Raw genomic sequence first — 14,866 nt, 5'->3', positions numbered from 1 at the left:
GAATATGTTTCAACTTCTATTTGCAATTCAACTACAGCGTCCATGGGAGCCTTGAGCGCCCTTCACTGTCTACACTCTGATATCTTCAGGAGCATCAGGAGAATGGAGTGGCCAGCTGAGATGCTCTGTCTGGAACTATATTCTTTCCTAAGACCTTAAAATTATTTGGGCCTCTTTGCCTCCTGCTGATAAGAGAGTATAGGGATATGAGGATTTTTCTTTTGTGATTTGTTCTTTTTTTTTTTTAGGGTAAACAATCCTTGACATTTGGTTAAAATCACCTGGCTAAGAACATTCAGTGCCACTCCCCCCACTTGCCACTAAAGCCTTTAGCCTGGAGATGCTGTAGTTGCAGAGGCAAGAATGTGTCATCAGAATGAACGGACTGAGGCTCACAAATACATCCCACCAACACCAACACTCGCCACGTTAACAATGGTCTATTTTGAGCAGGCAGCTGTCAGGGTGAAATTAGGATAGAGGCAGGAGTTAAGACGGTGCAGTTCTAGGGTAAAAATAATCCTGGGGGAGAGCAGGGCATCTGTGGGCCGTGTTTCTTGCCTGCCCTGCTGCATGTAACCTTGGGTAAGTCACTTCTCACGCCTGCTCTGGGATATAGGTGGTTGCCTTGGGCTCTTCAGCCAGTATCATTATTTCCTGAGGTTTTCCTTCTCACCTCTGGCCTACACACGAAGAAGAGAGAGGTCTTAATTTTCCCAAAACTCATGTGACTATAAGGAATCAAAGAAAGGAGGCTGTGGAGTCTGTGGACAGAGCACTCAGATGAGAAGCTGGGAATCTTATGGATCTGGAGTCTGTTAGTTGTTTCCTGTATCCAGCCTCACTTTTCTCTTCTGTAAAGCACACAGGGCAAGTCCTTATCCTTACTGCTGCTCTGAAGTGCTTATTGTCAAACATACAAGCACATATGACACACATACACATACATGTATCACTGTCAAACAGAGTAAACATCTTATGAGTCTCAGCAAGACAAAGATTTCCCTTCACAAAGAAGCTTGCCAAACCAAGGAGGGCTAGGCATATCATTACGAGGTAGACTAGCTGGGGTCAGAAAGAACCTGACTGGTGAAGTGCAATTACTACTTAGTGATGGCCAATCAGAAGACTAAGCATTGGTATCCAATCCATCACTTCTGAGCTGTGAGCCCTTGTCTTTCCTTTAGTGAGTGTGTGTGTGTGTGTGTGTGTGCATAAGCACATTTATTTCTTCATGTTTTAATAAGTAGGTGTAATACGTTATCAGTGTGTGATGGCTGTTGTACCAGTCAAATGAGATAACATACATGAAAGATAAAGGGTACCAGCTGCCTGGCCTGATCTGTTGGCTCATGACCAACAATAAATGATTGCATGCATCATTTATTGCATTAATAAATGTGTATGGAGGCAATGGCCACTGCCTGAATTACTGCCATAATGTTAGAGAAAAGCTCCAGCTCCTCTGGAGATAAGGCTGAGGTGATGACGACCATCACAACCTTGGGCTGTTTTTTCTTAGGATGACTAAGAATTCAAGTGGCAAGAACTTTGCAAATGTTCAGTTCTCCATCTTAGTTCTCTCACATGGCCAGTGTGGTACATTTAAAAGGCAAGCCCATTTAAAGGTACTGGTGTTTGGCATTGATGTTTTTTCCAGGGAAGCTGAAACATTTTCATTTAGTTTTGAAAGAAAACAAAACAAGGTCTGTAAACATTGCTATTTTTTCCTAAGTTTTCTTAGCGTTGGTGGAGGAAGCGGAGAGACTCATTCTTCTCTGGAAAGCTCTGTTGGAACAGGTCAGCCAGGGAGGACAACAGGAAATTATGTTCTGGGGCAGAAGGACCCAGGGCAATATTACATCAAGAATTTGATAAAATGAGGCTGGTGGTTGAACTTGGCCATGGTTGAGATGTCTGAGAAAGCTGTGTGAATTCAAAGTCCTACCTACACATTATGCTCTCCCAAGCACACTCTCAGCTCATGGGCAGCATTTGGAGGATGTGTCCTGACCTGCTTTAACGTCCTCAATGTTATGTTAATTAGGACCCATGTAACAGCTTTCTTTGCTTTGAATTAATGTCTGATATGTATTTTCTATTTCCCTCCTCTGACTGTCTTTCTCTTTCAAGTTTGTGCTGAGTGTGACAAAGAGGGACATCTGAAGGCTTCAGAATTATCTCTCAGCCATATTTAACAATTGCTATGTTATGATCTAGCTTCTGCTTTTTAAAACACGTTTCCTTCTTTCATGTATATATATGTATATGTATATATATATATATATATACATGTCTCTCTCTGTCTCTCTGTCTCTGTCTCTCTGTCTCTCTCTGTCTCTCTGTCTCTCTGTCTCTCTCTCTCTCTCAATTGTGAAACAGCCCCAATCCCTCATACACACATATTTTCTGACAAATGCAAGTGTACGTGCACAGATACACATGCAGCTGAAGAAACACCGTTAAGTGCTTTCACCTCCATGCATGAAATCAGCAAGGAAGCCTTTTAGGTGCTGTTTCTCCCTTGTCATTGATGGGTTCTTCCCTGGGTATGAAATATCACTGCTTCTACCATCTATGCCAAGTGATGTTCTCCAGTCACTATTAGTCACAAAATCATTCCCAATAGACCAAGACAATTATTCATCAATATAAAAATAAAATCTTGAATTGTATTTGACTTTAACATTTTCTTTTCTCTCAGCCTGATAACATTCAAGAAGCCTGAGGATGGGGAGGATGTATGATCATCTACTGTCTGTCTCCATCCCCATCTTAATTCTCCTTTAACTGTGGCTTTCTTCAGCTTCCTACAGTCAACATTAAGATTCCGGAGACTTTTCCCTTAGTAATTTTGGCAGTTTCGTAGGAAATGCCTAGTGCTATCTTTTGTTTCTCATGTTTGCCAAAAAGTATTGGCTAACAGTTCAGGCTCTGGACTAAGGTATAATGATAATTTACTACACATATTCAAAACAAGAAATCAAGACACAATTAGGAATTTACTTAGGTGACTTATTAAAAGCTTCGTTTGACCTGATACCTGTCATTGATTTATTGTTTAACAGTAGCATTAGTTTTCAAAACCCATTTCAGAGAAATACATGTATAAAGGCATCATTGTGCCAGCTTTTATCCTTGGAATGTGAAGCTCTGTGCTGTCCCCTCAGGGAGTTGGAAGTAAAATTGAAAAAAGTTTCTGCAGAAGCCTGGAACTTCAGCGTGGAGGACAACAATACTCAAGGCTCTGGTTACTGAGGAACCAAAGTGATTCAGTGAAAAGAAGTCTGCATACATTCAACACTACTGGAATTAATTGGTTGAAGCTATGTCATGGCCCAGGATGAGGTATGCTCCATTGGGATTTTGAGTAATATTGGATTGGCATGTGAGGGTAAAAATGGCGAGGCCACGTAAGCAGGTTATAGAGGGAGACTGTGAAGAAATAAACTCATAAAATAAATAGGCGATAGACGCATTATGTATAGAAAACATAGCCATGGGAGCTGGGGAGGTGGCTCAGCAGGTAAAGCAGTTACTATACAAGCACAAGGATGACAGCATAAACCCCCAGAATCCACCAAAAGATGGCTGCTTCTGATCTTGGTACTGAGGAAGCAGAAATGGAAACCCCAGGGCAAGCTGATCAGCTGGGTCGGTAAGCTGAGGGTTCTGCAAGAAACCCTGATTCAATAAGAGAAGCAGAGAGCAAAGAGCAATTCAAGACAACCAGAGTCAGCTTCAAGATTATACACACACACACACACACACACACACACACACACACACACACACACAAGCACGCACACACTTGCATCCACATCCACACTTACATCCATATACACACTCACAAATATACACATCAACTACAAATATTTTTTCCAGTATTACAAGACTGGCTCCCCAATGCTGAGAGCCCGCCTTGGGAGACCCTAGAGATGTCTTGGGAAGCACAGCATATAGGCACTAGGTGTCTACTACCAGGAAGAGAATCATAGGCAGTCCTGAGAACACCATGTGAATAATGCTAGTGGCAGACAGACAGGGGTCCTTTGTTTTTGGATAAGACCTTGAAATAGTGTAATCTCTTAGAACTGTTTCTCTGGAATATGGAAGGAAGGAGGTGGAAGAGGTGGTTTGAAACAGAGATTCTGACTTGAAGGCTAAAGTAGGAGACGTTGTCCTGGCAACCCTGTCTCTTCTACTCAACGTCAACTTGTCCTAGAATATCAGTTAATTTAGCCTTAAGATGTTAACTAGAAACTAGTCATTATCTGTGCTGAGGGAAATGAAATCGAAATGAATGTTGCAAATCCAGGCTTTTTAATCCCTTTTTAATCTGTATTCAACAGAAATAATATGGCACACACTGTGTTAATCTATAAGAGCAGCTATGTTTTAAAATACAAACATATGGAACTGATTCCTAAAGTTTTGAAATTTGAAGATTATGGTGGTCTTAACTTCAGCTAATTCTGAGGCCTGGATCTTATAGCACCCTACCCACATACACATGCAAGTAAGTATGTATTTTATTACTGTGTTTTATAATAGTTTTCTGTAAGACAACTAAAGCTTATTACCTTAAACAGTATTATATGCATGAATAAAACATTTCAGATAATTTTGATCAAAGCTGGAGAAAAATAATGTCAAAGTTTTAAAAACACTACAATAAAACACCCTTGCTCTAAATCCTGTCTACCTAAAAAGTACCACATATTTTTATTTGTATTTTATTCTAAATATATTCATGTGAGCATATAATTTACAAGTGTGAGTAAAAAAGAAGAAAAATGATTTATCCTCCTTTAAGGAAGAACAGCAACACAAAAGGACCAGAAATCCTTTGAGAGTTTCACACATAGACTTCCTGGTGTCTTATGTCTTCATCTGATTGGGGTTGGGGAAAGAGCATAAGCCAGGCATCTTTCCTACACACACACACACACACACACACACACACACACACACACCTATATTTATCCAAGGTGGTTTGTGTGGTAAGAGGGAGGGGACTTGACTACGTGTTCTCTGAGTCATCATCACAAGCACACGTGTCAGTTTCAGGAACAGCAGCTAGACAATCTCCTGCAGAAGACAGAGTCCAATTGTAGCCTTCTCAGGCTGCACGACTCCAGTTTCCCAAACTAAATTATAAATTAACAAGCTCTGGAAGGCAAGGGGCCTTCAATAACTCATCTGGGTAATAGCATTAGTGTTTGCTCTTGGCTCCTTTTCCTCTATTTAGAGATGTATCCAGTGCTGCTGTGCCCCGCCTGATTCTTCCCCAGGCTGGTAGCAGCCTGCTGGACACCAAGGACATACTTAAACAAAACTGCCTAAAAGGAGACTCTTTGTCCTGAATTCCTTGTGGAATACTGTAGCTAGTGCTCAATCCTGTGACATGTAGAATTTCAGCGTATAGCTGGTCTAACATTTTAGAATTCTTTTTGGAAGATAATACATAAAAGACAAGAGAGAGAGAGAGAGAGAGAGAGAGAGAGAGAGAGAGAGAGAGAGAGAGAGAGAGAGAGAGAGAAGGAGACAGAGAGGGAGGGAGGGAGGGAGGGAAAGAGAATTTTGAATGTGAATTTTAATCACTTCTCTTCAAAGAACTAGGTCAATGATCTGAGGCATTTACATTCCTAGGATCTCACTTGCATTCTCTGGGAATATTCCTGTGTTCTTCTCAAAGATGCTTCCCACCATCCATGGGAGTATGGATGGCACAGTGCCTAGTCTAGACAAGCCAATGGTATATGGCTAATAGCTCTGCGTCAGTGGCTAAGAGACTGAACTATCTTCTTTGACACCTGCCTCACAATGAATACACTTCTTATGTTACCATGAGTAAAGATTCATCTGTGCACGCCTTCTTTCTGAGAACCCTGTCCAAAACCTTGTCTGAACTACCTAGATTCAAAACAAAAAAACAAACAAACAAACAAAAATGAAACAAAAAAACACAAAAAAATTTTTGAAGAAGCCAAAGAAATCCATCATATGTAGTACACATGTTCAAAGTCTCAGTCTTGCCATCTGTGCATTCCAGACACCAGGCTGGCTTGGTTTAAAGAACCTGATTACATCAGGTTGTAATCAGAGCTATAGTATTAATTAATTGGTAGTAGCGAACACATGGCTACGAGTATCCACACTTATAAATACACCAACGAGAGTCTCAAACTGAATTTGAATCATTTCTGTGACTGGATCTACCTTGTGATGAGGAAAGTAAGGCGTTTGAAGAAGGTAATTGTTTGAAGTACTGAATGCGAGGATCTGTTGGGATGCTGTAGAGGTGTGGACCACTGTGGGCAAGCGATACACATCTAATATGAAGTAGTGGAAAGATGCTAATTACACGAGTGCCCTCATCTAAAAAGTCAGGCTGCCCCTTCCTTTCTCAGGCTCACGGAGTTCATTTTCATATTTGCAGACTCCTGTAACGCGGAAACTCTGCTCTCAGGGTTTTTGCTAGTGTACACCTGAAGATCCGACAGGTTTGCTTGTTGTTGATGGACTTTCCCCAACATTACTGCTCGTGTGGCAGAATGCACAGATGTGTATTATTCTCACCAACAAAAGGACTTTTAAGTTCAGAGAACAACCCTCTCTTTTCTTGTCCTAGTCATCACTACTTATTGTTATTCTAAGATTTAATTTCAGGGAGACTCAGGAGGCTGCTTATCAGTGTATACACCAACATTTCCCACATATATTCCTGCCAAACTTATGAACAATGAAAAGTTCCAACATGAAAACTTCCACTGTCACTGTTAGAATGAAAGTATGTATGCCTTTTACTACTTAACTATAGATTATCAGAAATTGAGCAAAGATTCATCTGTACATGCCTTCTTTCTGAGAACCCTGTAGAAAACCCTGCTCCAACTACCTAGGTTCAAAAGAAGCATTTTCTGAAGAAGCCAAAAAAAAAAAAAAAAAGCCATTGTTCAGTACTATGCAAGTTCAAATTGGCATTTGAATTCCAGCTTCCAGGCTGTAATTCCAGTTGTAATTAGAGCTAAACTATTAATTGATGGGTAGTAAACACATGTCATTTAAGCAGATTTTTTACAAAGGGAGGAAAGGGAAAGCTAAGGAATGGAGCTGAGACGTGAGCACAGCACATTTCCGATAGCAGAATTTTTCTCTGTGTGGAGGGTTGACTATTTGGCTACCATCAAATAATTACTGTCAAGTTAATTCCCTAGGTGGCCAAAATTCACACAAAATTGAATTGCAACAGAAGCCGTCTGTACCTGAGCCCAGTCTTTAGCTCAATGGAAGAGAAGAGAAATGGGTCTTACCCAGCAGGCCTTGTGTCTTCAATGGCTCTGTCCACTGGAATCAAATCACTAAGATAAACATTGAAGTTTCCTTCTTTCCATCTCTGCTCAGCCTCCGCCTTCTTTTCAGGGGGAACGACCACGGGGCGCCCAAACTGACCTGGAGCGTTGAGATCCCTTGGAGAAAGGGTCATGTCGATTCTGGACACGTGGTGCCTTCCAGGGTTTTCAGGGATATTTGCATGGCTTTGCTGGTGTCCCACAGTTGAGGCTTTGGCAGTCAAGTTGCTTCTTGCACTATGGAGTACCCCAGCTAGAGTGGGCTTGGACTGAGACACTGCTCTCTTTAAAGCCAGTGGAGAGGATGAGGTCTTGCTTTGATTCCCGGGGTTATGTTTATCTGGACTTCCACCCAGTAATTTAGGAAACACAGTTTGGGTTTTAGAATTAGGTACCTCTTTGGTGTCTGTCTTTGGGTCTTCCTCTTTAGTTATAATCACAATATGACTTTCAGAGAAATTAAGTTTGTTCCCTGGCACCACTTTGGCCGCATCATCTTCTGGCAATCCTCCCAAGTGTGTCTCATTTCTAGATTGGCTCTTTAAATGACCCATATCAGCAGTGAACTTAAGAAGGGGTAGCACTTTATGGGCTTCATGCTTTAGGTCTTTGCTCTGAGCCCCAGTTTTCTTTATGACTGTGACTTCCTCAGATTTCAGGATTGGTGGATTGGCAAAGTGCATCCTCGATTTTCTTACTGTCTGTGACTGTTGCTTTGATCTGTCAGTCCGGACACTGATGGTCACATTCAGGGACCGTTCAGATGCTTGCTTTGATGTATGGCTGCTGACATTATAATTCTTTGGGGCCTCTTGTTTTTTCTCCAAGGTTTCTGTTTGTCCCGCTATTTTGGTCAATGGAACTCCTCTTGAAGTTGTGAACGGACTCTTCTCAGACCCTGACACTGTGATCCACTTGGACAGGTTGTGCTGGGAGGAGACTTCAGGCTTGCTCTCTGTCCCCTGGGTCCTCTGCATGGGAACTGTCACTGGGAGGGTTTGCAGATGTGCAAGATGCCACAAAGGCACAGCCTTCCTCCTTCCCAGGAGGTTCTGCATTTTCCCTTTCATCTGGACTTGGTCTATATCCTCCCCAACCCTGAGTACGTGGTTCTCGGCCTTTCTAAAGTTCCCCTTACCCCACACTCCGTTCCGGGGCAGCCTCATTCCTGTGATGCTGGTGTAAAGGACCTTCATTCGGTCTGGCTCAACTCTGGACCCTGTCTGCTCCCTCCTCATGATATCTTCTTTGAGTATCCCTGCGTTGATCTCACTGAATGACAGGCGGAGGGCTGCCATATCAAAGAGCAGCCAGATGACAGAAGCTACAAATATAAACGCCAAGACTCGCCCACTTCCTCGGAAAAACTTTCGGATCTTGTTCATCGTACAAAGGCTGGCCTTGCAGCTCGCCCTCTGCTTACCCGGAGTGGAGTGGGGAGAGTTGAGGCAGCAGTAGTAGTAGCAGCAGCAGCAGCAGCAGCAGCAGCAGCAGCAGCAGCAGCAGCAAGGCCCCTCTCTTCAGAACCTAGCAGGAAACAGCCTTCCAAGTGGGAAAAAGCTCAGCTCTTACTGACTGCCTGTCACTCACTCTCTGCCTGCGTGGCATTTCACAGCCAAGCATTTGTGCGCGCTCCCTGGCCCTGGCTAAATCCTAGTACACACTGGCTCCAGGTGACTCCCGGAGCAGTCAGCTGCAGCTGCAGGATAGTTCACTGTGTCCATCTTCCTTCTAGCCCAAGAAAACAAGAAAACGTGGGGCTAGGCTGGGGCTGCCCACAGCGCCTTCCCTCCTCCCAGGTCCCTGCATGCTGTAACTCAACACCAATGTGTCTCAGAAGGAAAACCTTTCAAGCCATTACCCAACAAACTTCCTTTAGCTTCTGTGCTGTGAGAGAGAGTGTGTGTTTTAGGGGCAATTAAACAGAAAGCAAACTAACTTAGAGGACATGTGTTCCTGGTTTGTAACCCCTCCTACCCCACTCCTATTCATTAACCCTGTGGTACCCAGATGCTTCAGTGCTTAGCTGGGGCAATTAATTCTTGACCTTAATGCTCTATGAGGTTAATGGCTTAAAGAACAGGGTATCTTATAGCCTAATTGCCAGAGAGGGGGTGATTAGCTATTTTGGAGGCTTCCACCAACAGGTACAGAAATCTTTCTATGTAAGTAGGTCAGCTACTCTTTTTACACCAATCTATCTTTCCCCCCTCCATTCTTAGCCCTAATTGACACATTTTTGTCATATTCCTATAAAAAATTCAGGACACTTCTCTATGATCTGAATGTTTGTGTCCCCATCAAATTCAGTGTGGAAACCCTCATCACCAATGGGGTGATATTAGCAAGTAAAGTCTTTGGAATGTACTGAGATAAGGGAGACGCAGCCCTTAGATGTTAGATTCTTGTCCTATAAAAGACCTCAGTGACTCCCTTGTCCCTTTCACCATGTGAGGGTCCATCAAGAAGCACTCATGCAGGAAACAAGTGACAAGGCCTTCTGAGACTCCATGACTGCTCTTTTCAAATGTCTTTGCCTCCAGAATTCATATTGAGTATACACTACTCAGTTTATGGTAATTTGAAATAGAAACTTGAATGAATTAAGACACACTCCCACATCTGTGTTTTCCTAAGTTACGGACCAATGATAGCTTGACTATTGTGCCAAGGCTTTGACTAGACTCTGAGAAATCCTGGGCCAGTAGCTTCCTCATAGATTTGGCCTTCAAATCACTCAGAAGTCCTCTTCTGTCGATCTTTGTTATTGCTGTCATCTGACAGTAGCAGTTTAAGAAAAGATGGTTTATTTTGGCTCACAGTTGGAGGGTGTTATCCCTATGGTGGGTAAGTCATGGTGCAGAAGATTGAATCCAGTGGCCACAATGTATCATCCACAGCAAGGAATCAGAGAGAAAGACCAAAGGCAGTCTTAACTTGCTTTTTTTTAAAATTGATTTTGCATCCCTGTACACTGGATTATAGAATAGAACCACCGATGTTCAAAGTGGGTCTTCCCACTAGAAAATTCCTCAGAGGCATGCCTCATCTCCAAGATGATCTAGACCCTATCAGGTTGACAATATTAACTATCACTGCCCCAAATTCTGAATAACTGAGAAGTAGAAAGTATAAATGATATATTGTCTTGTTTTATGTCTTTTAAAAATTCACAGGTCTTTTCAATATAAAGTCAAACGTGTAAAACACTGGTCTATTACTACCAGGCCGGCTTTGAATACTGTCCCAATGATGCTTAATTTTAGTTGTTGCTTTGACTGGCTTAAGACAGATAGCTGATAGAGTATTACTTCTGTGTGTTTCAGTAAAGATGCTTCTGGAATGGTTTGGCATCTGAGCTGGTGAACTGAATAAGAAAGACATGAACAGGTGTCAAAAGTTCAGAGAAGGCAAATCTCCTCTTCTTTTTCTAGAGACAGGATGCTCATTTCCTTCTGAACTCAGTTATCAGGACTTCAAATTCTCTGGCCTTTGGTCTCTAAGACTTATTCTAGCAGCCTCATTTTTCAGGCCCTTAAGTTTAGACTGGCAATTTCATCACTGGCTTCATCTGCTCCTGGGACTTTCCAACCTGGATGGTACCACACTGTCAACCATCTAGTTTTCTAGATATGGCAAACATACTGTAGGACTGAGTCTCAGTGTCCATAATTGTGAGATGATACTCCTACTCTGTCCCTTTTCATCTATTGTCTACTCTCACATGTCTGTGCACTCTATTTATTGTTTCTGTTTCTCTGGGTAACCCTGACTATAGCCGTAGATTGCTCATTGCTAATTGTTAACTTAGGAAAAAACAACTAGAATCTCCTGGGAGACAGGCCTGTGACTGAGGGTAGGAGAGATTTTCTTAACTTGGTGAACTATGGTGGGAAGCCCCGCTGTGTGTGGGGGCAGTACCAGTTTGTGGACTAGAACCTGACTGAATGAAAAGGGCATTATGAACTGCATCCTGGCATGCATGCATTAATTTTGTACTCTTCAGTCGTAAGTGAGGATGTGATCAGCCATCTCAAATTCCAGACAATGGTGCTATTCACTGAGACTGTAAGCCAAGCAAACCCTTTCTCCCTTAAGTTACTTTTGTTGGAGTATTTTATCATAGGAATGGGAAATGAAACTAGGATACAAGACCATCATTTTATAAAATTGCTTATCAGATTCATACCTAATAATAGCTTTGTTTCACAAAACACCTGAATCAGGATGTACCCTTTGCCATTTGCTAGTTATAAAGAATGGGCATCCAGTCTAAAACCACTGCTCTGGTGCGATTTTCTGAGTAACTCAGAAGTGGTATGATGTCTCTTACTATAGAAAGCCAATAATTTCTCTTTTGAGGTAAACATGGTGTGGAGGGAACTGGGAATTACTAATTCTTAATCTTTGTCTCCTATAGTTGTATCGCAAGGTTTGTCCTTTGCTCAGAAGGAGATAACACAGACTTTGACATACTTTTTAGCCCCATATTCTCCTCCTTGTTTGGTACTTGCCTTCCTATTCTGGATTACAGTATACAACCAACTAATAGCATTAGAGCTCAGCTGTTTCTTCTGTACATATCTGCCTTTATTTATCTGCCCTTCTTATGTAGCCTGGGCCCTAGGTAAGATGCTGAATAAAAGCACACAATTGCTAACATTAGTAGGTTCTAGTGGGCATAGAAAGGTAAGCACATTTGGGTATCAATATACAACATGTAGTTGAACTCATAACAACTCCAGGATATTTGGTGACATAGTTCAGTAAGTATGCATCTTCTTTAAAGAGTCTGTTTATAAACTTGAAGACCAAATGAGAATGTAATTATGTCCTCTTGTTATATTGTAGTCCAGAGAAGAGATACTGGTTGAACAGTAAAATATTGAAAATATTGATAAGGTAACAGATGCCTAGATGTGAACACAGACTGCTGTGGCTTTGGTGGATGCAGGGCTTTGGAGAACAGCATTCACGCTCTGGCTTTAGCATGCGTGTGTTTCCCACACTGTGTGCCAGGCACCTCACTCAGCTCTGTCCTTTGAGTATTACATTCAGTCCTTACAAGAGCAGCACATGAGAAAGATAACATTACAATGCTTGTTCTGTAGACAGGAAATGAAAATGAAGGGAAGCAAAGTGCCTTACAGCAGAGCTTGGAAGAGTAGGCTCTTTAATATAACATTGTGTGATGCCATAGTCCATATAGTTAAATGTTACAGAGAGCTATTCCTTGGACTCAGACATTCTGAACTTCCTCACCAAAGAAGATTTTATGTGTCTGGGAACATATATTAAAGCAATATATTTGAAAGCAATTCTTTGATATGCACATAATTACACCACTTACTATAGACGAAAGCAAATTCACATACTAGTGAGGTGTACTTATTTTATCTTAAATAATTAAATTTTGGTTGAACACTTGATACTCTTATATGAAGAGCATCTTCAGCATTTTTAGAGCTTTTAAGTATTTTGTTTATATAATTATTAGTGTTAATATATAGTATAAGATGGTAAAGTGTATGTGTGTTAATTATTTTTACCTACTTGACATAAACTAGAGTCACCATGGGAAAAGAGAACCTCAGTTAAGGTGACTAGTATGATCTGGAAATCAGTGAAGAGTTTAACTGAGTATTTTGTCTCATTCTTATCATTTTATTGCATTTTATGCTTCATAAATGTTTTAATTTATTCTATGTATATAAGTGTGTGGCTATATATGTATATATACACATATATGTATGTGTGTATACATATATAGCCACACACTTATATATACATATATGTGCATGTGTATCTCTATCTCTCTCTCTCTCTCTCTCTCTCTATATATATATATATATATATATATATATATATAATGCAACAAATGTGTATTAGTTGCATTTCTGTTGCTGTAATAAAACACCATCACCAAGGCAACATAGAGAAAAGAGGGTTATTGGAGCTTCTAGTTCTAGAGGAGAGGAGAAGAGCAGAGCATGCTAATGGGCAGCAGGCATGGAACAGGTAAGGACAGGAAGCTAATTTATCACATCTTTAGTAAAAAACATGAAGCAGAGAAGAAACAAAAGTAGACAAGGCTTTTTAGTCTCAAAGACCACCATCAGTGACGTACTTCCTCCAGTGCATAAATCTTCCCAAACAGTGTTACCAGTTGGGGACCAAGTGTTCAAATAACTAAGACAAGAGTGGAAATTTCTCAACAAATTATCACAAAGTGTGTACAGTGTCTGTTGAGGTTAGAAGAGAGCCTCAAATCCTCTAGAAATGAAGTTATGAGTATTTGTAAGGCTTCTAATGTGGATGCTGGGAAATGAACCCGGGTCCTTTGAAAGAGAAGAACTCTTAGTCACTGAGCCATCCTTCCAGTCTCTGTCATTACACTTTATCATGGATTTGCTCATGATAGCTCTTTAGTGAGAGTCCTGGAAACAAAGTAGATGCCACTTTCTTTCCCCAGCAGCCGCAAGAGCTCTAATTAGAACTCTATCAACATGATCACAACAATTACTGTCAGTATTTCAAAATAAAATGGCTATGTTTATGATCATGGCTAGTTTGTACAAAAATACGATGTTAATCGCCCTGCCCCAAATGACATTGAATCTAGGAATAGTCACTCTTAAAGTGAGATTATAGTTAGTTATTCTAAGACTAGTAATAAAAATCAATATTTATGACAAGCTTAATTTTTCTGGGTAGCTTTAATACACTGTACTGAATGTACTCTCTTCCCTCTGTATCCTTTTTTACCTGAGATCCATAATTGGTTTCTCTACTTGATTTGAAGGGAAAATGTAGAGGAAGCTAAAGAGTGAGATGTTGCCTATTTACCTTAAACAAAGCAATTAATTCTAGGTTACTCTTCAGGCTGACATCGATACAGAGAGGGATACAAAGAGCTTATCAGAGAGAAAGAAAACATTGAGAAAGAAAACCCTGAGAGAAAGAAATGTGGCCTTGAAGCATTCCTGAAATACTAGCTTGGCTGGGGACAATCACAAAAGAATGGCTTTGTCACACACCCAGTGCTTCTGAGAGGATAGCAGAATCTGGTTATGTCTCAATATTGCAGGCACTCAGGGACCTGGTAAGAGTTTCTACCAGCTGTGCATCTCTTAGTCATTTCTTTTCTTTTTATTTTCTTTCTTCTTGTTTCTTTTCTTTTTTCTTTTTTGGTAACTTTGGACCAGTGATGACTGTGGGTGGGTAAAAGGTAAGATAAGAAAAGGAGGGGCTGGAGAGGTGGCTCAGTGGTTAAGATCACAGACTGTTCTTCCGAAGGTCCTGAGATCAAATCCCAGCAACCACATGATGGCTCACAACCATCTGTAATGAGATCTGATGCCTTCTTTTGTTAAGTCTAAAGACAGCTACAGTATACTTACATAATAAATAAATAAATAAATAAATAAATAAATAAATAAATAAATAAATAAATAAATCTTTTAAAAAAAAGGAAAAAGAAAAGGAAATTTGAAAATTCTGTTTTTGGTAGG

At 40.9% G+C, this 14,866-nt stretch overlaps 1 protein-coding gene across 1 annotated transcript in view; it reads right to left on the bottom strand.

Annotated features, from left to right (window-relative positions):
* Window positions 1-8,740, bottom strand: part of Galnt5 (polypeptide N-acetylgalactosaminyltransferase 5) — a 41,947-nt gene extending 33,207 nt beyond the window's left edge. Inside the window, exon 1 of the mRNA XM_052181131.1 lies at window positions 7,317-8,740. Within this exon, the coding sequence (XP_052037091.1) occupies window positions 7,317-8,740 (1,424 nt within the window). The remainder of the gene's footprint in view (window positions 1-7,316) is intronic.
* Window positions 8,741-14,866: the final 6,126 nt, after the last annotated feature.

This window comes from Apodemus sylvaticus, chromosome 5, assembly GCF_947179515.1.
Source record: "Apodemus sylvaticus chromosome 5, mApoSyl1.1, whole genome shotgun sequence".
In the NCBI taxonomy this organism is placed as follows: Eukaryota; Metazoa; Chordata; class Mammalia; order Rodentia; family Muridae; genus Apodemus; species Apodemus sylvaticus.
This window is presented reverse-complemented; position numbering and strand designations above follow the sequence as displayed.